This window comes from Hevea brasiliensis, unplaced genomic scaffold, assembly GCF_030052815.1.
Source record: "Hevea brasiliensis isolate MT/VB/25A 57/8 unplaced genomic scaffold, ASM3005281v1 Scaf524, whole genome shotgun sequence".
Taxonomy (NCBI): Eukaryota; Viridiplantae; Streptophyta; class Magnoliopsida; order Malpighiales; family Euphorbiaceae; genus Hevea; species Hevea brasiliensis.
In genome coordinates, this window is record NW_026615056.1 from 1 (window position 1) to 24,725 (window position 24,725).

The 24,725-nt window shown below is 34.3% G+C and overlaps 1 protein-coding gene, 2 long non-coding RNA genes and 2 pseudogenes across 7 annotated transcripts; 3 read left to right on the forward strand and 2 right to left on the reverse strand.

Annotated features, from left to right (window-relative positions):
- Positions 1 to 382: 382 nt before the first annotated feature.
- On the reverse strand, positions 383 to 1,450 carry LOC110665615 (uncharacterized). 2 transcript variants are annotated; one of them, XR_002496938.2, is made up of 4 exons: positions 1,280 to 1,450; positions 917 to 1,157; positions 527 to 679; positions 383 to 444 (listed from the first exon to the last, which is right to left on the reverse strand). It is a non-coding gene; the product is annotated as an uncharacterized LOC110665615 (long non-coding RNA). The 2 variants fall into 2 exon arrangements; XR_002496935.2 differs by having other exon boundaries at positions 383 to 679.
- Positions 1,451 to 1,569: 119 nt separating this feature from the next.
- Positions 1,570 to 5,491, forward strand: LOC110665612 (zinc finger CCCH domain-containing protein 48-like). Of its 4 annotated transcripts, XM_058142527.1 has the most exons (8): positions 1,570 to 1,686; positions 2,093 to 2,711; positions 2,875 to 3,060; positions 3,152 to 3,259; positions 3,613 to 3,762; positions 4,256 to 4,435; positions 4,917 to 5,014; positions 5,118 to 5,491. In XM_058142527.1, the coding sequence occupies exons 2-8, from the start codon at positions 2,094 to 2,096 to the stop codon at positions 5,266 to 5,268; spliced, it is 1,491 nt and encodes a 496-aa protein (XP_057998510.1). In that variant the 5' UTR covers positions 1,570 to 1,686; position 2,093; the 3' UTR covers positions 5,269 to 5,491. The 4 variants fall into 4 exon arrangements, with proteins under 4 accessions (XP_057998510.1, XP_057998511.1, XP_057998509.1 ...); XM_058142526.1 differs by lacking the exon at positions 1,570 to 1,686 and having other exon boundaries at positions 1,818 to 2,711; XM_058142529.1 differs by lacking the exon at positions 1,570 to 1,686 and having other exon boundaries at positions 1,820 to 2,711; positions 4,951 to 5,014.
- Positions 5,492 to 5,996: 505 nt separating this feature from the next.
- Positions 5,997 to 11,311, forward strand: LOC131169106 (uncharacterized; annotated as a pseudogene).
- Positions 11,312 to 19,945: 8,634 nt separating this feature from the next.
- On the reverse strand, positions 19,946 to 21,129 carry LOC131177513 (uncharacterized). Its single transcript, XR_009146964.1, has 3 exons — positions 20,977 to 21,129; positions 20,617 to 20,853; positions 19,946 to 20,379 (listed from the first exon to the last, which is right to left on the reverse strand). It is a non-coding gene; the product is annotated as an uncharacterized LOC131177513 (long non-coding RNA).
- Positions 21,130 to 21,272: 143 nt separating this feature from the next.
- On the forward strand, positions 21,273 to 24,551 carry LOC110669889 (zinc finger CCCH domain-containing protein 48-like; annotated as a pseudogene).
- Positions 24,552 to 24,725: the final 174 nt, after the last annotated feature.

Here is a 24,725-nt window from a genome sequence, read left to right on the forward strand (position 1 = left end):
AGACAGAATGCAGACCTATCCTATCTCCAGAACAAGTCAATTTGGCACTAAGATAATACCAGACTATGTTAATAAATTATTTTCAAAGGGCTAACCCAAGAACAATGGAAGATGAATCACATAACAACTGATTCCCAAAATAAACAATTTTTCTATTTTTAAATGGAAAAAGCAATTAATGTAAGATGCATGACACAACACTGTACCGTTTACTAATTCTTATCATATTGATTTTACCATTTAAAAATTTCTCAATAAATTTAACAGCAGATTTCTATTCTTTTTCTTCCAAATGATTAAGATACAAATTTATTTCAATGCGTCCCTTCACACCTTACATAAAGCAAATGCCTAAATTAAAGCTATCCTGATAAATGAGAAGTAAAAGAACATTCACAAATTGAGAAAAATAGCATAGAAAGTGTCACTCCTAAGCCAAGATTTCTGTAAGGACAATTCAAAGAAAGAAAGAAGGAATGAATGAATTAATTAATGAAAGAGAAAGATGAATTAATAATAAAACTACCGGGTCAATTTCAACTAATTCACGAGGTGCAACGTTGATGACATTGAGGATCTCAGCTTTTGCAAGTTTGTATGTCTTATACTTCTCCATAAATTCATGGATTTGCTCTCTCGTTTGCCTGCAAGCAGGAGTCTCCACCAAATAAACAGAAACCTACAACAAAAAACAACAAATGCAATTAACACCCATAAGAGTTTAGATTTCTTTTACCCATTCAAATCCTATATACTCAATTTTTTCACTAAAAAATGTAGACACCTTATATTCTGATGATGCTACAGGAGCAATAACCCTTGAGAGGAAATTGTAATACACTCATCCAAGAAAGAATGGAGAGGAAAAAGAAAATGAATAAAAAAAAGCCATTAATGATGTAAGGCAAGCACTTACATCTTCATTGGAATATGATTCTTCAATTCCCCTGAAAATGAGACCAACAAGAAAAACCAGCAGAAAATTAAGAAAATCCTGCTTCAGAATTAGAAGCTAAGCTGTAATAAAACTAAAGTTGCTTATCGAATTTGCGATCAGCTTAAGTCACATATTGGTAGCTCCAAAAACTCAGCTTAACACAAGAGGCAATGGCGGCGAAGCACACTAGCACAAGCAGCAGTTTTGGGAGCTATAAAAGCTGAAAAAAAAACAAAGAAATTTAATCTCCTCAGGCAGTAGAGCTGGAGAAGACGATTCAGACGAGAATGAAGAGGCAAGATCTAAAAATCTACAATGAGGGGAAAAAAGCCTTAGCCTCACCTTGAATCGATGGGAAGAAGAGGAAAGCAGGAAACAACGTCGGTCAGACACAACAGAGGAGGAGCAGGCAAGACCAGTCGACTTCGAGACTAGGAGCTAGATGGAATAGGGCATGAGGCGCTGGATGCAGGAGAAAGATAAGAAAAAAACATATAGCAGATGCAGATGGTGGGCTGGGCTTAGGCAGGCAGACTGTATATGGGCTAGCTGGACGAATGAAGACAAGGGCATATAAGTAATTACATAAATAGGTTAATTAATTTTAAATACTTACCAACGCAGAGTCTTTTATTATCTGTCTTTTATTATCCTCTGTTTTTCAATTCTTGCTTTCTACCCTGTCGTGATCGCCAATACATCAACACAAGACTTCGAAAACTTCATCTCCCTTCTTTCTTTGCATACAGGTTTGATTCTTAACTGCACGCAAGATATGATCTCCAAGAAATCAGTCGCGATGATGCACAAATCCATTTTATTTGTTTGTCCTTGGTGGATTTTTAGGGTTTTCTTTTTAGATTTCATTTTATTTTCATTTGCCTTTGCTGGAGGATAGGCTAATGGAAATCAAGATTCTTGCTTTTATCTAGTTATGGTTTTGTTCTTTGATTGCGGCAACTGATGGATTTTCATATAGTGGATTCGACTGATATGTTGTCTTTATATGCTTTATCTGGCTCCGGTTAAGGTTTTTGTATTCATCGTTTCCGTGGTGTTAAAGAAAACAGATTGGGCAGAGAATGTGGATATCGTTTGATAAATCAGTTATATGGTATCGTCTGTTCATCCTACTATTGTGTTTTGTCTTTCTAGCATGGATGCGAAGATTGCGACCATTCATTCACGACTTGGAGGAGGACCTGCGCGCAACAATGTTGTTTGTCGTTACTGGATGATGGGAAAGTGTAATCGGAACCCCTGTAGGTTCATGCACAGAGAATTGCCACCTCCTAATGTTTATCGAAGAACATCTGAGCAACCCAATCTTTTACGGAAGGAACAATCGATTAGGAGCCCTAGCCATGGCCTCAAAAATTCATTGGCATTGAGTGATGGATCTGAAGTTAAAACTGCTCAGAATAGCACCAATCATGTTATTAAGGATCCACCTAGGAAACGCCCCAATCCTGGGAATTCTTTGGCTTCAAATAGTGGAGGTGGAGGTGGTGGGTCTGAATATAAATGCACTCGTGAGAGCTCCAGTTCTGGCACTAAGGCAATGAATTTGGAGAAGATAAAACCATCCTCTAATTCATCAGTTCTGGTTGTTGAAGGCAATGCTTCTGAAGAAAAAACTGTTGAGTGCTCAAAAAAGGCATGTGAGAACTGGATGTCAGACAAATGTGATAAAGAAGATGGGTGCCAGTTCTTGCATTCATGGTTTTATGGGGATTGGTTTTGGACATTGGCAAAGCTCAAGGGGCACATACAGGTGATCATCTTGTTGAATTTTTCTTTGACTTTCTAGTAATCCGTTCATGTTTTATATAATCTGTGTTTTCTTTTGCATGCAAACAATTTTATGCGCAGGAGGAGTTATTATGTAAACTTATGGATAAATGTTTGATCTTCATTGGTGACTTTTTGTATGATAGGCTGTCTCTGGGATTGCTCTTCCATCAAGATCTGACAAGCTTTTCTCGAGTAGTAGTGATGGAACAGTACATGTTTGGGATTGCAATACTGGTCAATCAACAAGAGTGATAAATGTTGCTGTCAAAATTGGGGCTTTAATCAGTGAAGGCCCCTGGATATTTGTAGGCTTGCCAAATATTGTTAAGGTTAGCTTACATCTGACTTGTAGTGCTTCATCTAGCTTGGTTAGTTTCTGCTTATTATAAGCTTATGGCCATTTTGTGTGTGATCTTTTAGGCATGGAACATTGAGACAGCTGCTGAATTTAATCTCGATGGGCCAGTTGGGCAAGTTAATGCTATAGCTGTAGCTGATGTTGTTGATATGCTTTTTGCGGGGGCACAGGTAATTGCATCTATAATTTTTTAAGTTGTTGACATGTTTACCGGTGGATACAATAAGCTTCTAATTATTGATGCCCGATTTTGTGGAAATTTTGAGATGATGCATTAGGTTTTTGCCACATTATTACTGTTTATTGTTCTTAAATGTAAGGGTGAGGTACTGATGTAGCACAAGCTTTTTGTGTGCCCATTCCTATGATTTTTGGAAGCTGCTTTCCCATTGATGGCATCATGTTCAATTGTTATGCTGTGAATCTTTCTTCTGCATGATTTCTTTTTCTTATCATCACCATGAATATGATGTGGTGAAAAAATAAAGAAGAATTCAAATTGTTTTCTTTTTTGTGTTTACAGGATGGTGCCATTTTGGCTTGGAAAGGGAGTGCTAAGAACCCAAATCCTTTTGAACTGGCCTCATCTATGAAAGGTCACACCAGTGCTGTTATATGCTTGACCATTGGAAGAAATAGGCTATACTCTGGTTCTGTGGACAATACTATAAGGGTAATGCTTGTAACCTTACTATTTTTTCCTTTGTGTGTGATTTTGTGTAGAAGATAGCTCTGATATAGCCCTACACTTTGTAAAACATGAGACTCAATACTCTCAGTCAATTGGATTAAGGCAATACATTGTAATTATGTGAATTTTTGAAGCCAACATGCATATCATTTGTAACGTATCCGATAAGGGTATATTGTTTTCGCCCTATTAATTCACTGAAGTTATTTTGAGGCACTACACCCTTATATATTTGGCTTATTTTAAATTAAATTTTTGTATCAATAGTGCATCTGAGTGATATTTGGAAGAAATTTTATTTCTTTTTGGATTAATTCTTCATGTTTTCTTCCATATCCGATTTCTAAATACATAAGAGTTCAATTTTTTTTTTATCAGCTTTCCTTTTGTTCCTTCATGTGCATGGGAAGGATATATTTGGTTGTTTGATTCTACTCTCACCCTCCAAATTTTGTTTTTGTCATTTTTCTTTTAGGCGTGGGACCTCGACACTTTACAGTGTGTTCATACATTGAGTGGTCATAATGATGCTGTAACGTCTCTTATTTGTTGGGATCAATATCTACTGTCTTGTTCATTAGACAAGACAATAAAAGCATGGGCTTTTACTGAAGAGGGTAACTTGGACGTGATTTACACACATAATGAGGAACATGTAAGTTATTTATCTCCAACTTCTAAGTTTATATTCTTGTGCATTTTAAGTAGACTTTTATTTTTTCTTAGATCTTAGGGTTAGATTTGTTTGAACATTAGTTATTGTGGTATGATTGACCAAGTTTATTTGGTCCTATGGAATGTAGTTCCTAATTTTTATTTAAGCTCTCTTGGTGGATGTAATTTCCGTATGCTATCTTTTATTTTTTAAAAAATTGTACTCAGCTTTAAAAATTTGAGTAAAATCAATCCTATTCTCTTTGAGCTACGAAGATTTTGTTTGTTAATTGTCTTGGGCTTTAATATATGAAGTGGAAGCGTCTATTAAAAATGCAATTGTTATTTGTTTATCGATCTTTGTTATTTGATTTCTTATACTCTATTTCACAGTTATTTTATTTTATTATTTGATTGAAATTGTCAAAGTAATGGTGGAATGAAATAATTTCCATTGTAAAATTAATGTTTCTTTGTAACAGGGCGCTATTGCTCTTTGTGGGATGCCTGATGCAGAAGCAAAACCAATTTTGCTTTACTCTTGCAATGACAATACTGTTTACCTGTACGAACTGCCAACGTAAGTGCACACTAAAAGACCTATAGCAATCAGCGTGCGGTGAATTGATTTTTTTTTTTTTTTTGGCACTGCCCTAAAAATATAATCCTATTTCATTGTCTAGATTCATTGAGAGGGGTAGGATTTTTTCGAAAAGCGAAGTGAGAACAATTCAGACGGGTCCTAGAGGTCTCTTTTTCACTGGTGATGGAATTGGAACGCTGGACGTTTGGAAGTTGACTGAATCACATGGAAGAGCTATGGAAATAGCATGATATCTTTGTAACTACCTGTCTTGCAAAATTTGGTCATCCTGTTTGAGTTCTGTTGATTTTTTTTTTTGTAGAAATTGTAGAACTACGTGGACCTGATCCTTCATTTTGTGATGGAGGTACGTAGGCAGCCTTCGGGTGCGGTCCAAATTATGTAATAACTATTTTTTGTTTGTTTTAAATTCTTTTTGTTTGTTTTTCAATTCACATTTGCATTTCACTTGGCTTTTGGATTTTTGTCATTTGAGCAATATTGTGTAATAAGTAATTGATGTTATTGTCCTTAAGAAGTCATCCTATGACCCATATTCTTTATTGTTATCAAATGTAAGAATTCATCTTAAGGCCCCATATTCTTAATTCTATTATTCATCCTCTCATTTTCAATGAAGTCAATATTGTTTTCATTTTTTCCTTTGTTGAATACTCCCAATACCTACTCTTCATTATGATTCAAAAGGATCGTATCTTTGATTGATTCCATTCCATCAAAATGTTATCACATTACTCTTATCTTTGTTATTGCTCTTTTCTTATACATAAATATCATTTTGCCCTTCTCAATTTAGTTGGGAAAAAGACACTTAAAAAAAAAAATTGAAATTGAGGAAATCCCAAATTCAAATGTGGCAGCGTTGGTCAACTGGAATTTTTCAGCAAGGGAGCATTGTTGGGCATCATGAATAAATTGTGACCAAGAAGAATAAAAAATAAGAAAATGGCAGCGTTTTATGACGCTAACTCAGAAAAATAAATTAGCTTGGAATGAGTGTATGTATAGAAAGTCATCCTCAGGTAACAAGCTGGTTCTTTTGAGTTGGTTTCAGGCACGATGTCTTTTTTTTTTTGTTCTTGTAGATGAAGTACAATATCATCCGAACTAATCCAAGAAGGAATATTTGATGTCTGAATATACAAGCAGACACCAAAGAGAAAATTAAGGGTTTGTATTTTAGTGCTTGAAAATTGGTATAATAATAAGTTTTTGTTGGTAATTAGCTAGCGAAAACGGTTTTGAAGGAGAGCGATGAAGAGCCAGGGGTTGAGAATGAGAAAGTGGAGTCCGCTGCTCTTCCTCCATCTGAGGGGGTTCCTGAAACAACAGGTAAAGAAGAACCCGCTGCAGATGGTCATGACGCTGTTAATACCCAACAGGCTTGTGTTGAGGATTTGAATACAGATGATGATGAGAAGAAAGAGGAATCGGAGAAACATTCTGAGGAGGACGAGGATCCCGTAACTGACACTCAAACTGCCTCACGCAAAATGGAGGTTCCCAATGATAAGGTGCGCTAAAATAGCCCCAAAATGGTAACTAAAGTCTTCAGGAAAATGAATTATTGGAAGGGATTTTGAAGGTGATGCTGTAAAGTCTTACTGGGATCAATTGACTTTGAACCATTTTTAGAGTAGGAAATGGTAGCCAAAATTGTACCACAATGCATAACAGAAATGATTGATATTGCCGCTAACAAAATATATAACCAATTGTATAACGTATACAGAATATATTGTGGCAATCACATTATTGTGATCCCAGTGCAGCCATTTTGCTGTTTCTATTTGCTATTTTGATGATTGGAATCTTTACGGAACTTGTTTTTAAAGAAAGCCTTTGACAAATATGTTGCGTTGCGTAAATACTGTTTTGCAGGTTGGGGTTCTTATTGGAAAGGGTGGAGATACTATTCGTTACCTGCAGACTGCAGTATAATTCTGGGGCAAAAATTCAAATCACAAGGGATGCTGATGCTAATCCTCAATCCACAACAAGGCCAGTAGAAATAATAGGGACTTTAAGTAATATAAAGAAGGCTGAGAAGCTCATTAATGCTGTCATAGCAGAGGTAGCTGAATTAATTTTATTTCCTAAGTACAACTTCCTTGTGTTTTTTCCCAGTTTTCTTTTTCTTTTCTTTAACATGCTATGAGTTGATTTGGAGATTATGATACTGATTTTCTATCATTCCCTAACATAAGCATGATTATTGCAGGCTGATGCTTGTGGTTCCCCCTCCCTTGTAGCTAGGGGCCTACCTAGTGCACAGACCGGTGTAGTGTGAGAACAACTTGAGATGCAAGTTCCAAATGAGAAGGTTGTTGGTTACATTTATAGCTGACGATACATGGTTATTACAGTAAATACTTATTTGATATTTTTTAAACATACTTACGTAATCAGTCCTTGTACCAGGTTGGTCTGATCATAGGCAGAGGTGGGGACGCCATTAAAGCTCTCCAAGCCAAATCGGGAGCGCGCATTCAGGTAGTTGATGTCGTTGGCCTTGCATTGAAATTTGTTTTTGTATAGACTAGGCCTTGATTGTAGTCGTTAACATTGTTTAGAAAGTGTTCATCTTAGGAAATAACTAACAAGCCTATTTTCATTTAGTTGATACCTCAACATCTTCCAGAAGTGGATGGTTCCAAAGAAAGGACAGTGAGAGTGACTGGTGATAGAAAGCAAATTGAGATGGCTAGAGAAATGATAAAGGATGTTATGAATCAGGTTTGTTATTTACGTTTCTTAGTTTCCGCACAATTCAGGCCTAGTTCCTTTCAGTTGTAATTGCATCTATTTGATAGCTATATTGGTTAATATTTGAGTAGTTTCTAATTGTATTCTTCAATTAATTTTTATGTTGATAAATTTTGTTGAATGGTTATCGCTATCAGTTTTAATCCATTGTGAGACACTCTAGTCATGTGAAATTAAGAATTGAAGAATCCAAAATGCGATATTGGATATTTGCTAGTGATTGAGTGGTGAATTTTGATGTTCCATATATGATTTTCTTTAATTCCTTGGTCAATGCATGTGTAGGATCTCATGAGCTGTACTCATGCGCCATTAGTGTTTCAAGTTGGCAACATGTTATGAATGTGTGCTTTGCTTTCAGCACCTTGTTATTCATGGTTTTACTTTGATTAGTGGCATCTCATTGAATATACTTTTGTTAAAAAGGGTTGATTTGGCATAAAAGTGATCAGCTTAGTGGTGCTTGCTTAACAATGATGTTAGGTATATAATTTATGCGGTGAATGCAGAAAGCAACTCTTTTTTTAAATATTTAATATGATTGGCATCATCTTTAAGAGCAAATTGAAGGGGAAATGCAAATATGTAGTTGTAGATCAAATCTTGTTTGACTGGATCAATGAGATGATGGTCTATATCTCTGGCTTTGCCAAGCTACATGTAGTTGTAGATCATGATTTGTTTTGTTTGCATGTGTAGCACCTTTTTGTTTATTTGAAGGAAGGTTGTGTCATAGTTTTCTGTGGGAATGAGAGCTAATTAGTTGATACGTGGGAAGTTGTGGTATTGATGAATGATTCATTCCAAGGTCACTTGAATGCTCTTAGGAAGATCATATATGCAATCCAAGATGTCGGTTGCCACGATTTATTTATGATGAAAATGCCGATTTCGAATTGGTTGACCTTAAAAATGCAGATTTGGCTTTTGCCTTTTCCATGGGGCCAGCATTGCTTTCTCAGTGTAGGAATAGACAACCACCATTCACTTTCATCCACTGAAGAGAGATATCAGGCATTAAATCTCACAATTGCTGGATGTTAATAGTTGGTAAGATTGCTTTGAGACTTGAAAGTTAAAAATCATTCAGTGAGACTGTATTGTATTAACCTTAGTGCTCTTTAGTGCCTCTTCTATGAATGAGACATTTGTTGGAAGAAGTATAATTCGCGGTGAAGTCATAGTGTATGAAGTCATTTTCAGATTGATACATATATTAATTCATATCTATTGCTGTGCTGAACATATGAAGAATGTGGTACATGTTCTATGACATGTATTGGGCTGCTGCAAAGTTGCAATAAAGGCTCAATTACCAAGTTAAGATCAGTACAAGAATATGTTTTGTTGCCCTTGTAACGTGCTAGTTTTCCTAAATAGAGTAACGTGATGTGTTGATGAGTTAGCATGAACGAATGATTTAGGACGGTCATTTGGTTATTATGAAGATCTTGACTCTTGAAGCATTGGTGTCCTATTAACTCTGATAAATTTTCAACTTCAAAGGCTCCTCCTGAAATTCTAAATGTTTCTCTTTTATGGATTTTCAGTTTTGAGTTTACCTTTTATGCAATTATGTGTTGGTCATTGTGGCAGTGCAGAATTGAACTTGAGATTATAATGTTTGCAACAGTTTTGCAGTTCAACATGATTGTTTCTGCAGTTCATTTTGTTAGTTATTAGCATGAGTTTTAATTTTATAAGATTGTTTTCCATTGTTTAGTTGCTAACTGTTAGGATATTGATGGTTAATATTATAATTGGAGCAATGTTTATCCTTTTTTTTATTTTAATTTATGTTTTCTGTTTTCAATTCTTATGGTTCCTTTTGTATGCGTTGCATGCATGCCTTGCGTGTTATTATTGTCAGGGTTTTACCCTGGTGTTTGCTTTGGAAAAGGAGACATGTTTTGCGAATTTAAGCAGCTACTGTGCCTTACTCGTACTGTTTATTTTAATTTTTTTAATAATTCCTTTTTATTTGATAATTGCTTCTTACTAACTTTATTTTTGTAATATGCCTTGTGTAGACTGTGAGGTCATCACCTTACTCTGGCAGTTTCAACCAACAGCATTCCTATCGACCCCGTGGACCTACTGGTCCATCAAATTGGGGTCCACGAGGCCCTCATTCATCACAGCCAAATCCTTACGATTATCATCTCCGAGGACCTTATCCTTCTCAAAGTTCACAATATCCACCTCCAAGTTATGGTGGTTATCCTCCCCAACAAATGGGCCCCGAGGTAACTTTGGTTCTGGTTGGGAGCAAAGACCTCCCACCATGCAGGGGCCAGTTCCGCATGGTGGAGTTTATGACTACGGTGTCCAGGGAGGCCATGTATCTGATCACCCAGCGTCTGGCCCAATTTCTACTCCTGTTTCTGGGCATGCTCCTCGCCCGTCCCCTACCCCTGCCATGTCCCATTCCCCATCACAGGCAAATTATAATTATGGGCAGCCACATGGTCCAGATTATGGGCATCAAGCTCCTTATTCCTAGGCAGTACCTTCTCAGCAGGGCTATGGGCATGGATATGACGAACCAAAGTATGACAATCATGCTCCAATGCAGCATCCTTATGGACATGGAAGTTCCCAACCAGTATATCCGCAAGCCAGCAATCAACCAGGCTATAGGGCGCAGCAGCAGTATGGAAAGCAACCATCATATGGCATGCCATTGCAGGGAGCACCTCCCCAATCATATGGCCCTCCTAGGCCTAGTCAACCTGGTGATATGCCATATCAAGGTCCCATTCAATCCAGTCAATCATATAGTCCAAATGTGCCACCTCAACAGCAGTATCCTTATGCATCAAGTGGGCAATCGTATCCTTCAAATGGATCTGCATCAGGTGCTGAGGGGAACAATCAGGCAATGCCTACTTCTGGCCCCGGCTATCCACAGCAAGGTAGCCAGCCAGTTCCATGTTATCTCAGCCTGGTGGACAACAGTCAACTGGCTATGTGCAAGGTCCAACCAGTGGTTATGGATTATACCCATCTTCGCAACAATGTTATCCAGAACAGCCAGCTTCAAACAATGCAGGTTATGGGTATCAAGGGTCTCAAGATCCTGCTCATGGCAGTGGCCCTGGGGCAACCTATAGTGCACCACCAAGTGGCCAGCAGGCTTATGCTCAGCCAACAGCAACTCAACCAAGTTATGATCAGTCGGTTCCTCAGTCAGGTGCATATGGAGCTGCTCCAGGAAGTGCACCAGTTGGGTATGGGAAAAACCTTGTCTCCCTAGCGCACTTACCCTCAATATGACTCAACTCTGATATATGTTGCACCGCTCTGAGAATTTAGTTATAGCTTGATGGCGAGTTTGTACTGCTGATGCATATTGAGCTTTTGCAGTTAAGTATTACAAATATGTTATTATCCGGGTAGTATTAGCTTTAGATATTTGACTGTTAGGTCTTTTTCTGACTGCCAATCGAACACCAAGATTATGTATCTGCATGATGCTGACTGAGAATGCATCTAAGTTTCTTATCATTGTCGTTTTCTTATTTGCTATGGTCGTTGTTTTCTTTTTCTTTGAAGTGGGCTTTTTGTGTGGATGGATTGTATGATTTGGATCTGGGGTTTTTATTTAAGCGAATCATGAGCAGCCGAAGGAAAACTCTTTGAAATGGTGCTTCTTTCTAGTGTATATTTCTGGGTTTCTATTTACAGGCTTCGAACTTCACATTTCATTTGTTTAGTAGTAGTAAATCCCATGAGAAATTAACTAGAAAAGTAGTTGAATAGGACTTTAGACCCGTAAAAAACAATGAAAATTGGAGGCATTTGTAACTGAAGACGAAGAAAATTAGCCTTTATTTCTGTTTCTTACAGCAGTGGGTGGTTGGGTGAAGAGTTAGCCATCAGGTCTTACGAATGAACAGCCTTTTCCAGGCCCTAATGCCTATCAGTAGAAGATTCGCCACTACCCCGAGTTGCCAGTAGCTATTAAATTCTACGTTATAAAATTGGGGAATGCTAGCTACAGTTACTTGTAAAAGTGACTGTCCAATAATTTTTTTCTTATTAGTTGAAAGAGTATTTAATAAATTTTTGGTAACTTATTATCTATTATCACAAGTTTTTTTTTTTTTCATCTTTTCCATAATTAATTATCATTCTCTCTCCTAATCTCTAATTTACTCACTCTCCTCCTGCCTTAGACAAAACAAAATCCCCCTCTCGTCATTCCACATTTTTTTTTCCTTTTGTCGTTTTCATTTCTTTTGTTTCATCTTCTTTTTTCCTAAAATATTTTATACTTTTCCTCTGTTGTGTTAGTCTTTTACCGTAAAACTTTTTATTTTGGAGGTCAATTTTTTGCTAAATAATAAGAATGCTAAATGATAAGAACTTCAAGAAAAAGAACTTTTCAATAGATATACATATAATTTATACTCTCTTTTTTTGTAATTGATTATTATGGGCACAAATTAATTTTTTTTAAAGAACTCTCAATGAATTCTGGTGGCCACTCTTTTTTTTTTTTTTAAATTGATTATTCTAGGCACTCTATTGTATATTTACAGTTACTTGTATACAATTTATATATGTTGGTAATTTAAAAGAACTCCTATCGAATCTTTAATCTTTTGCAGATGGTAGATTTTGGAAAAAATTTGTTAGGCACTCTAATTTTTTTTTACTAATAAATATATTTAATCCACTTAATTTCTATAAAAACTGAAACTCATTAAAAAAAAATCCTAAATGGAGTGCAATAATTTGTGATCTCTTTGAATTTTCTATAATTCATTGTAGGTAAATTGAAAGTTGAACAACAGTTATTTGTATACAATTTATATATGTTGGTAATTTGAAAGAACTCCTATTGAATCTTAAATCTTTTGTAGATGGTAGATTTAGGCAAAAATTTGTTAGGCACTCTAATTTTTGTTTACTAATAAATATATTTAATCCACTTAATTTCAATAAAAACTAAAACTCATCGAAAAAAAAATCCTAAATAGAGTGCAATAATTTGTTATCTGTTTGAATTTTCTATAATTCATTGTAGGTAAATTGAAAGTTGAACAACAGTTACTTGTATACAATTTATATATGTTGGTAATTTGAAAGAACTCCTATCGAATCTTAAATCTTTTGTAGATGGTAGATTTAGGCAAAAATTTGTTAGGCACTCTAATTTTTTTTTACTAATAAATATATTTAATCCACTTAATTTCTATAAAAACTGAAACTCATCGAAAAAAAATCCTAAATAGAGTGCAATAATTTGTGATCTGTTTGAATTTTCTATAATTCATTGTAGGTAAATTGAAAGTTGAATAATGAAATAGATAAATAAATTTTTTTTTTTAGATATCAAAACGTTACTTTTCATACTCCCAATCATTTTTTTTAATAAATCTAATGGTAATATCTAGTCTTTCATCTATTAGTTTTTTTTTTTTTTGGGGCCTAATAGTTACCCTTTTGAATTTTTTTTACTACCATCTTTCTTATCAACATTGAGATGTTGATCTATGTTTTTTTTTTTCTTTTTTGGAATCATGTTGACATAGATTACTTGAACAGCTTGTTGGGTTTGGTTTGAAAATTAATGTGGAGTTTGTTTAAGAGCATAAGTCATGTATTTAGTTAATATAGAATGAGTATGTTATTAGATTGCTTTGTTCTGCTTTAAGAAATGATTTTATTTTCAGTGTTTTTTGTCTCCAATTTCAAAAATTTTTATTTAAATCATGTCAATATATGATTGCTTGAATAACTTTTTTATTTACTAGAAAGAAAAAAAATAATATTTTAATTATTTTATTTACAGGAAAAGTAGAAAATAAAAATGAGCTTTATTAGTAGCAACACTTTTTTCCTTCTAACTACATTTTTTCATTTTGAATTTCATTATTTTGAATTAATTTGCTATCAAATAATATTTTTTAGAATTAATTTAATTTAAATTAAGGTTTGAAAGGTCCAATTAAAGAAAAAAAAGAATGAATAAATTAGAGGTCAAAAAAAGTAATTAATTAAAGAGAAAAAAGAATAATTAATTAGAAGAAAGAAAAAAAATTAATAATTTTTTTGTTATCTTGATAATAGGTAACAGGTTACCTAAAAATCTAATAAATGCTCTTTCATCAATAAGGAAAAAATTGTTAGACAATCACATTTTCAAGTGACCGTGGCTAGCATTTCTCTCATCAAATTTTACTCTAGCAAGCATGTCATGACCCAACCTATGGGCCGGACCGGCACTAGGACCTAGGCCAGCTTAAAGCCCCCGAGGCCCGTAGTAAGCCTAACTATTGTTCAACCCAACTCTAAGGCCCATTTGGGCCCAATTTCAAGAATTCAATCGAACAGAGTCCGACCATAAAATGGTCCTTTTAACGGGGAGTTTTTGACTCACCCGACCTGTAAACACAATATATAATCAATTGGGGAGCTCAGCTCACCCTCCACATACTCATAATAACATAAAGTCAAATGGGAGCTCAGCTCCCTCATCCAGTCCAACATACATGCATATAATAAGTTTACAGGTCCAACATGACAAATTATATTACAGACTCAAATCAAATAAATATTTCTAACACATGCGAAAATTCTAGGAGTTAACAGAATTATACAAATATTACAGACATTAATAGACGACCTGCGAAGAAGAAAAGCAGGTTAACCACAATAATAATCCTCCTGTAGCTTGGAAAAATAATGAACAAGAGTGAGCGTTCGACTCAGAGATTAAAATATCAATTTTAACCATAATCTCTATAGCTATCTAAAGCTAATGCACCCTGTAGAGTGAAATGCAACATCATCATAAATTTCATACAAATCACATCAAAAAGGTAATTTGGAGCACTCACACACCCAACACTGTCAAACAATACATATATGGAAGCTGATCCCCTAAACAGCCCTCTAAATCCAACCTCTGCCAGCGAAGATCTAAGCCGGACTTTCGCTTAATAAACCAAATACGGGGTCCCAGCGAAGAACTCAAGCCGTGTCTACCCCGAAGGACCGGGTCCCAGCAAAGATCTCAAGCCATGTCTACCCGTCCTGTCCATATCCAACACTATACCACATGCACGCCAACGCACGCACACTGCTCCAAATTATCACAACAATATCTATGGCACTTCAACATTTATGAATGCAATGTAAAACGTGCCTATTGTTTAACTACATAGATACATACTTATAAGTGATGCATGGGCATGCTTGAATATATAATAATATAAATTACAATTAAAATTAATATTTTACTCACAGACTTAACTGTAGTCACTGTGGCGGCTGGGCGGAGGAGGAAGGCTATCCTGGCTCACCTGACAATTTTTATTATAATTATTTAGTACATTTGACTCAATACAAGCTAAGACAAAGATCAAAGAAGTCCTAAGTCGTGCCGAAAATCTGGCAGAGTCTCCCCTATACTTAGGATTTACCCAACCTGCAAAAGGGCTTAAAACGCACTTCTATATCCACAAACCATACACCCATAACTCAATCACTTCACACAGCCCCTCATGGGCCCATCCAAATAGTCATCAATCACAATATGTAAAATTACAGTTTAGTCCTCATAATTTAATCCTTTTGCAAAAAACTACCCAAATGAGTTCTAAAAATTCTAAAACTTTGCCCCGCGGTCCTTAGCATCATTACTAAGCTAATGCAAAAGGAATTATAATTTTCTGAGCTACCATGAATATTTTATGAATTTTTTATCCAATTCATGCACTAGAAAATTATGAAAAAGTAAGGTTCGAGTTAACCTATGCCGATTTTGACTCCGGGGACGCGCTCGGGACGTCTGACAACGATAGGGTAGCCAAAATCTCGATCCAATTCCAAGACTTTTTCGGTAATCTGTCTGTCTGTCCGTTGAATATTTACAGACCTGGGCGACAGTTGAATTTCCGCGAATTGAAGGTACCTACACGAAGCCCATAACACAGGGGTTAGTACAAAATTTTTACGGAATTTTCTAAGCTCATTTAGTGCTCGAAAAACTACTACGAAGTTTCGTGGGACCACCGAAAAACGGTGTCAGAAAATTTTGAAATTTATATTTTCGCGAAGCTCTCGACGAGTAGAACACTCTGGTACTCTTGGTTTTCTCGTGGGGTTCACGGTTTACGAGAAACTAGCCCAAAAGTCGAAATGGGCTAAAACTTTTCGAACAAAAATTGGGCAAACCGCTCGATTGACTTTGGTGTTCTTGGTGTCTATGGAAAGCTTTCGAAGTGTAGATGAAGTTTGACACAAGACCCCTGTCCGATTGGTGGCCGGATCGGCCGAATTTTGGCAGGGAAGGTGAGGCATCACGCACGCACAGGGGAGGAGTTCGCGCGCATTTTTCAGCCTTTTGGAGCGCCGGTCGGCTGTGGGGAGGCACTGGGTTGGCACGCCGGCGAGGTGGGGAGGGCTGGGTGGCAGCTGCGTGGCTTGGGGAGGAGGGAGGAGAGAGAAAACGGGAGAGAGAGGGAGAGAGACGGGAACGCGCGGGGAAGGAAGGAAGAAAAAAAGAAAAGGCCAATCCGATTCGATCGGTCCGATCTGGTCCGATTTGATTCTGCCGATCCGATTCAGGATACAAAATTTTTATATTTTTACTCTGCCTTGGGACCGAAAACGAGGCTCAAAATTTTCGAAAAAAATTCTAGAAAACTCAGAAAAATTCGTAGAGTCCAAATATATTTTTAGTTTTGCCACGTGGTGTTTAAATTAATTTTTAAAAATCATCAAAGTTTTATATTTTCGAAAAATCGAACCCGATTTCTAAAATCCGAAAAATTTCAAATAATTTCCTAAAATTTAAATAAAATGAAATATTAATATTTACTCACAAAATAATAAATTTAAAAATTTGGAGTGTTATAAAGAAACACAAGGTGCAAGTTGTAATAAGGCAATTTTCGTAACCTCATATTCCAACATTTATGCATATAATTTTATCGAAGATAGGATTGCCTTGAAATTCGAGGCAGATGGAGTAACTGTGGAATGGTTCTCTAGAAGGTTCTTATGAATGGTTATGCTGCATTAACTAATAACAATTTTCATTTGGTCCTCTTGTTCTTTTATATTATATGTGTATTTAAAAAAAAAATAATTTATTTAGTTTAATTTAATTATTGGTCCCTTCAAATATTTTTTAAAATTTTTTAATAGGTATATTAATTTTAATTTTTTATTAATTGTTCTCTAAAATTTTTTAATAGTCTTTCAAAAATATTTATAAAAAAATAAATAAGTGCAGTAAAGTTTTATTTTTTGTTAATTGACCTTTCAAATCTTTTATTGACCCAAATAATTTATAATTTATATATTATGATTTAAATTAAAATATTAAAATTATTTGGTTTTCATTAAATAAATACAAAAATTCAATAAAAAATTAATTACTCAAACTTTTAAATCTACAAATTAAAATTTGATTGGCAATTATTATTTGAAAATTAAATTTAGGCTAGCCTAATAATTTCCTATCACATAATCTAGGATTAGATGAGATTTTTTTTTAAATATATATATATATATATATATATATATATATATATATATATATATATATATATATATATTATCTTCCTACTCATTTAGCTTTTTTTCCTTTTATTTTATTTAAATTAAAAATTTATTCTACTTACATATATAAAAGTAGATAAAATTAGTGGTCTTAACAATTAATTGTTTTACAAATCTCTAATTTTTTGTCTCTTTAATTTTAATGATTATTTTTTTTTTAAATCTTATGCAATTATAACATGTAATCTATCTATTTGGTGTTTATATTTATTTTTTTTTTACTTTTGAATTTATGAATTTTATGTAAGAATTTGTATAATATTTTAATATCTATTGTTTTTTATTTTTTGAATTGTATAATTTATATAATAAATTTATATAATAATTAAAACTATAATATTGTAATATTCATATTAATTATTGAAATTTTTATTATAATTTTTTAATTGATAAAAATTTTTTATAGTTTAATTTTTTATGATATTTTTATTTACTATAAATATATATATAAATTAGGCTATTTTTGTTTTCTATTCAAAAACTGATGAATTTAAAAAGTCCAAAAATTTTAACAAAAATCCAGCAGAGTGCCGATTGTAATTTGGACTAACAGTTCTTCTGAACCTACCAAAAATAATTCTCAATATACTCAACAACTCAAACTCAATAGTCTCAAAAATTTTCAAGCATAATGTATCTCAATACAGTATCCAGATTTCTCAGAAATCTCATCAGATTATGAACATCTCAATATTCACAAGTACAATCTCATTATAACTCAAATTCAATTCACATATTAAAATACTTGCTTTTAGTAGCTTCCATAATTCACAGGTTAATTACATGAGTTTATTTTGTACAAGATATACAAATAATTTACAATGTGCTAGGAATGAACAATATACATAACATGTATAAAATGAGCCCTATCTACATGCATTGCTGAGGAGGTGACAACCTTATACTTTTTTGACACTTCTGCAGATCTGAACTCCAAAAATCTCAGTCGACAGTCTACTGATTTTACCTTCAGTACCTGCGCGAGGAAGCAATTCAATCGCGCTAAGCATTTCTGCTTAGTGGTGCAATAGTATAACAAGAAATAATATATACAAATAAAGAAAGAAATAAATCATAATTCGGATACTCAGGAATCAATTTAATTTGGTATGGTATTTCTAGTATCAACTATCTTATATACTAGTTTGTTTCCCTTTGGAAGTGCTTAGTTTATAACCTTTCAGTAAATATAATCCAGGCGATAATCGAAGAAAAATTTTCCAATAGAGAAAACACAATAATGACACATATCTAGGAATAGAATGAAAAATATTTGAACAATTTAAAAAAATATAAATTCAAATATAGTTTCCACATAACAAAATTTTCATTTTTACATAGGAATATGTTTTTAAATTATTGGATTTTTTAAAGTATGGGGACTAACTAATTAATTTTGCTAAACAATAAAGACTAAATAGTAATATTTTTCAAAATAGGTAGGCCAATTAATTAGTTTGACTAAAATAGAAAAACTAAATAATTATTTGACTAGCATTAAAATTAGTTGACCAACAAAATATTTTGATGGAGATATGAAAGAGTTTAAGGGAAGAAAAATATAAAAACTAAATGGTGTATATTTTAAAATAAAAAGACTAAATAATTAGTTTTATTAAAATACAGTAACTAAATAATAATTTCATAAAAAAAAAGGAAATTACAATTAAGTTTTTAAAATATAGAAAAATGTACATGTTAATTTCTAATTTGTTTTTAACAAAATTTTGGTTCATAAATTTAAATTTTATTTAATAAATTGATCTTTCTTTTTTATTAAAATTAGACTCAAGATTTATTTATTGATGTAAAATAATAATAATGTCTCCTCTGATAATATACACATTAATTTGTTTTTCTTTTCATTTTTTTGGAGAAGATAGAAATCCATCTAGTCCAGATAGCATTGCCGAGTTTTTGAGGTCTGTTCAAATCCATTTCAATATAACAAAATTCAACTTTCAAGAAATCCCCTCATTTCTTAAAGTTATGTGGTTATAAGGCTATATAGAGCAACAAATTCATAGACTGCAGCTTCTCAGCTTCTGAGGTTAATAAAATGCCTTGAATCACGGAGCCCAACAGTAGAACCAACACAAACCAAGAACCCAAATAATTGTAACAAAGTGTCACTATTACTAGCCGAAACAATCCCAATAGCTTGGTGCCATATGTTGCAAAAGAAGTATTGCCACAAAAGAAGTATTGCAAAAGAAGTATTTCCAAACATTGTGTTGTAATGATTATAATGATTAATGGCCCAAGATAGTGCAAATTCTGTTTTAAAAAATGCAACATTAGAGAGAAAGAGAGAGATAATTTAGAAATTATGTGAGTTGGCTTGTAGAGTCTAAGGTTGATTGACAGAAAATTGAGTCTGATTTCAATTGAAACACCAATTTGTTAACAGAGTTTAAATTTAAGGACTAAATTATTGCCAAAAATAAATTGAGGATTGATATGTGGATTTTTCTATATCTTATGGACTTAATTGTAATTCATCCTATATTTGAATTAAAGTTCTAATCATAATAAACAGCCAAATTTTTTACCATTTAAAAATTTCTCAGCCAAATTTAACAGCAGATTTCTATTCTTTTTCTGTCCAAATGATTAAGATACAAATTTATTTCAATGCGTCCCTTCACACCTTACATAAAGCAAATACCTAAATTAAAGCTATCCTGATAAATGAGAAGTAAAAGAACATTCACAAATTGAGAAAAATAGCATAGAAAGTGTCACTCCTAAGCCAAGATTTCTGTAAGGACAATTCAAAGAAAGAAAGAAGGAATGAATGAATTAATTAATGAAAGAGAAAGATGAATTAATAATAAAACTACCGGGTCAATTTCAACTAATTCACGAGGTGCAACGTTGATGACATTGAGGATCTCAGCTTTTGCAAGTTTGTATGTCTTATACTTCTCCATAAATTCATGGATTTGCTCTCTCGTTTGCCTGCAAGCAGGAGTCTCCACCAAATAAACAGAAACCTACAACAAAAAACAACAAATGCAATTAACACCCATAAGAGTTTAGATTTCTTTTACCCATTCAAATCCTATATACTCAATTTTTTCACTAAAAAATGTAGACACCTTATATTCTGATGATGCTACAGGAGCAATAACCCTTGAGAGGAAATTGTAATACACTCATCCAAGAAAGAATGGAGAGGAAAAAGAAAATGAATAAAAAAAAGCCATTAATGTAGCAACGCAAGCACTTACATCTTCATTGGAATATGATTCTTTCCCCTGAAAATGAGACCAACAAGAAAAACCAGCAGAAAATTAAGAAAATCCTGCTTCAGAATTAGAAGCTAAGCTGTAATAAAACTAAAGTTGCTTATCGAATTTGCGATCAGCTTAAGTCACATATTGGTAGCTCCAAAAACTCAGCTTAACACAAGAGGCAATGGCGGCGAAGCACACTAGCACAAGCAGCAGTTTTGGGAGCTATAAAAGCTGAAAAAAAAAACAAAGAAATTTAATCTCCTCAGGCAGGAGAGCTGGAGAAGACGATTCAGACGAGAATGAAGAGGCAAGATCTAAAAATCTACAATGAGGGGAAAAAAGCCTTAGCCTCACCTTGAATCGATGGGAAGAAGAGGAAAGCAGGAAACAACGTCGGTCAGACACAACAGAGGAGGAGCAGGCAAGACCAGTCGACTTCGAGACTAGGAGCTAGATGGAATAGGGCATGAGGCGCTGGATGCAGGAGAAAGATAAGAAAAAAACATATAGTAGATGCAGATGGTGGGCTGGGCTTAGGCAGGCAGACTGTATATGGGCTAGCTGGACGAATGAAGACAAGGGCATATAAGTAATTACATAAATAGGTTAATTAATTTTAAATACTTACCAACGCAGAGTCTTTTATTATCTGTCTTTTATTATCCTCTGTTTTTCAATTCTTGCTTTCTACCCTGTCGTGATCGCCAATACATCAACACAAGACTTCGAAAACTTCATCTCCCTTCTTTCTTTGCATACAGGTTTGATTCTTAACTGCACGCAAGATATGATCTCCAAGAAATCAGTCGCGATGATGCACAAATCCATTTTATTTGTTTGTCCTTGGTGGATTTTTAGGGTTTTCTTTTTAGATTTCCTTTTATTTTCGGTTGCCTTTGCTGGAGGATAGGCTAATGGAAATCAAGATTCTTGCTTTTATCTAGTTATGGTTTTGTTCTTTGATTGCGGCAACTGATGGATTTTCATATAATGGATTCGACTGATATGTTGTCTTGATATGCTTTATCCGCTCGGTTAAGGTTTTTGTATTCATCGTTTTCGTGGTGTTGAAGAAAACAGATTGGGCAGAGAATGTGGATATCGTTTGATATATCAGTTATATGGTATCGTCTGTTCATCCTACTATTGTGTTTTGTCTTTCTAGCATGGATGCGAAGATTGCGACCATTCATTCACGACTTGGAGGAGGACCTGCGCGCAACAATGTTGTTTGTCGATAATGGATTATGGGAAAGTGTAATAGGAACCACTGTATGTTCATGAACAGAGAATTGCCACCTCTAATGTTTATCGAAGAACATCTGAGCAACCCAATCTTTTACGGAAGGAACAATCGATTAGGAGCCCTAGCCATGGCCTCAAAAATTCATTGGCATTGAGTGATGGATCTGAAGTTAAAACTGCTCAGAATAGCACCAATCATGTTATTAAGGATCCACCTAGGAAACGCCCCAATCCTGGGAATTCTTTGGCTTCAAATAGTGGAGGTGGAGGTGGTGGGTCTGAATATAAATGCACTCGTGAGAGCTCCAGTTCTGGCACTAAGGCAATGAATTTGGAGAAGATAAAACCATCCTCTAATTCATCAGTTCTGGTTGTTGAAGGCAATGATTCCGAAGAAAAAACTGTTGAGTGCTCAAAAAAGGCATGTGAGAACTGGATGTCAGACAAATGTGATAAAGAAGATTGTGCGAGTTCTTGCATTCATGGTTTTATGGGGATTGGTTTTCGACATTGGCAAAGCTCAAGGGGCACATACAGGTGATCATCTTGTTGAATTTTTCTTTGACTTTCTAGTAATCCGTTCATGTTTTATATAATCTGTGTTTTCTTTTGCATGCAAACAATTTTATGCGCAGGAGGAGTTATTGTGTAAACTTATGGATAAATGTTTGATTTTCATTGGTGACTTTTTGTATGATAGGCTGTCTCTGGGATTGCTCTTCCATCAAGATCTGACAAGCTTTTCTCGAGTAGTAGTGATGGAACAGTACATGTTTGGGATTGCAATCTTGGTCAATCAACAAGAGTGATAAATGTTCTTTGTCAAAATTGGGGCTTTAATCGGTGAAGGCCCTGGATATTTGTAGGCTTGCCAAATATTGTTAAGGTTAGCTTACATCGACTTGTAGTGCTTCATCTAGCTTGGTTAGTTTTACGCTTATTATAAGCTTATGGCCATTTGTGTGTGATCTTTTAGGCATGGAACATTGAGGCAATTTCTGAATTTAATCTCGATGGGCGGTTGGGCAAGTTAATGCTATAGCTGTAGCTGATGTTGTTGATATGCTTTGCGGGGCACGGTAATTGCATCTATAATTTTTAAGTTGTTGACATGTTTACGGTGGATACAATAAGCTTCTAATTATTGATGCCCGATTTTGTGGAAATTTTGAGATGATGCATTAGGTTTTGCCACATTATTCTTGTTTATCGTTCTTAAATGGTAGGGTGAGAATGCGATGTAGCACAAGCTTTTTGTGTGCCCATTCCTATGATTTTTGGAAAGCTGCTCTCCCATTGATGGCATCATGTTCAATTGTTATCTTTGTGAATCTTTCTTACGCATGATTTCTTTTTTTTCTTTTTTTATCATCACCATGAATATGATATGGAGAAAAAATAAAGAAGAATTCAAATTGTTTTCTTTTTTGTGTTTACAGGATGGTGCCATTTTGGCTTGGAAAGGGAGTGCTAAGAACCCAAATCCTTTTGAACTGGCCTCATCTATGAAAGGTCACACCAGTGCTGTTATATGCTTGACCATTGGAAGAAATAGGCTATACTCTGGTTCTGTGGACAATACTATAAGGGTAATGCTTGTAACCTTACTATTTTTTTCCTTTGTGTGTGATTTTGTGTAGAAGATAGCTCTGATATAGCCCTACACTTTGTAAAACATGAGACTCAATACTCTCAGTCAATTGGATTAAGGCAATACATTGTAATTATGTGAATTTTTGAAGCCAACATGCATATCATTTGTAACGTATCCGATAAGGGTATATTGTTTTCGCCCTATTAATTCACTGAAGTTATTTTGAGGCACTACACCCTTATATATTTGGCTTATTTTAAATTAAATTTTTGTATCAATAGTGCATCTGAGTGATATTTGGAAGAAATTTTATTTCTTTTTGGATTAATTCTTCATGTTTTCTTCCATATCCGATTTCTAAATACATAAGAGTTCAATTTTTTTTTTATCAGCTTTCCTTTTGTTCCTTCATGTGCATGGGAAGGATATATTTGGTTGTTTGATTCTACTCTCACCCTCCAAATTTTGTTTTTGTCATTTTTCTTTTAGGCGTGGGACCTCGACACTTTACAGTGTGTTCATACATTGAGTGGTCATAATGATCTTTATGCGTCTCTTATTTGTTGGGATCAATATCTACTGTCTTGTTCATTAGACAAGACAATAAAAGCATGGGCTTTTACTGAAGAGGGTAACTTGGACGTGATTTACACACATAATGAGGAACATGTAAGTTATTTATCTCCAACTTCCAAGTTTATATTCTTGTGCATTTTAAGTAGACTTTTATTTTTTCTTAGATCTTAGGGTTAGATTTGTTTGAACATTAGTTATTGTGGTATGATTGACCAAGTTTATTTGGTCCTATGGAATGTATTTTCTAATTTTTATTTAAGCTCTCTTGGTGGATGTAATTTCCGTATGCTATCTTTTATTTTTTAAAAAATTGTACTCAGTTTTAAAAATTTGAGTAAAATCAATCCTATTCTCTTTGAGCTACGAAGATTTTGTTTGTTAATTGTCTTGGGCTTTAATATATGAAGTGGAAGCGTCTATTAAAAATGCAATTGTTATTTGTTTATCGATCTTTGTTATTTGATTTCTTATACTCTATTTCACAGTTATTTTATTTTATTATTTGATTGAAATTGTCAAAGTAATGGTGGAATGAAATAATTTCCATTGTAAAATTAATGTTTCTTTGTAACAGCGCTATTGCTCTTTGTGGGATGCACGATGCGAAGCAAAACCAATTTTGCTTTGCTCTTGCAGTGACAATCTTTGTTTACTGTCTGAACGCCAGCGTAAGTGCACACTAAAAGAC

Bases quoted from the DNA above. Each gene is read 5' to 3' on its own strand.
- LOC110665612 (XM_058142526.1), top strand. From the start codon at position 2,049: ATGGTATCGTCTGTTCATCCTACTATTGTGTTTTGTCTTTCTAGCATG. The intron at 3,061-3,151 runs GTTAGCTTACAT...GTGATCTTTTAG, and splicing joins GCTTGCCAAATATTGTTAAG to GCATGGAACATTGAGACAGC. The intron at 3,260-3,612 runs GTAATTGCATCT...TTGTGTTTACAG, and splicing joins TGCTTTTTGCGGGGGCACAG to GATGGTGCCATTTTGGCTTG.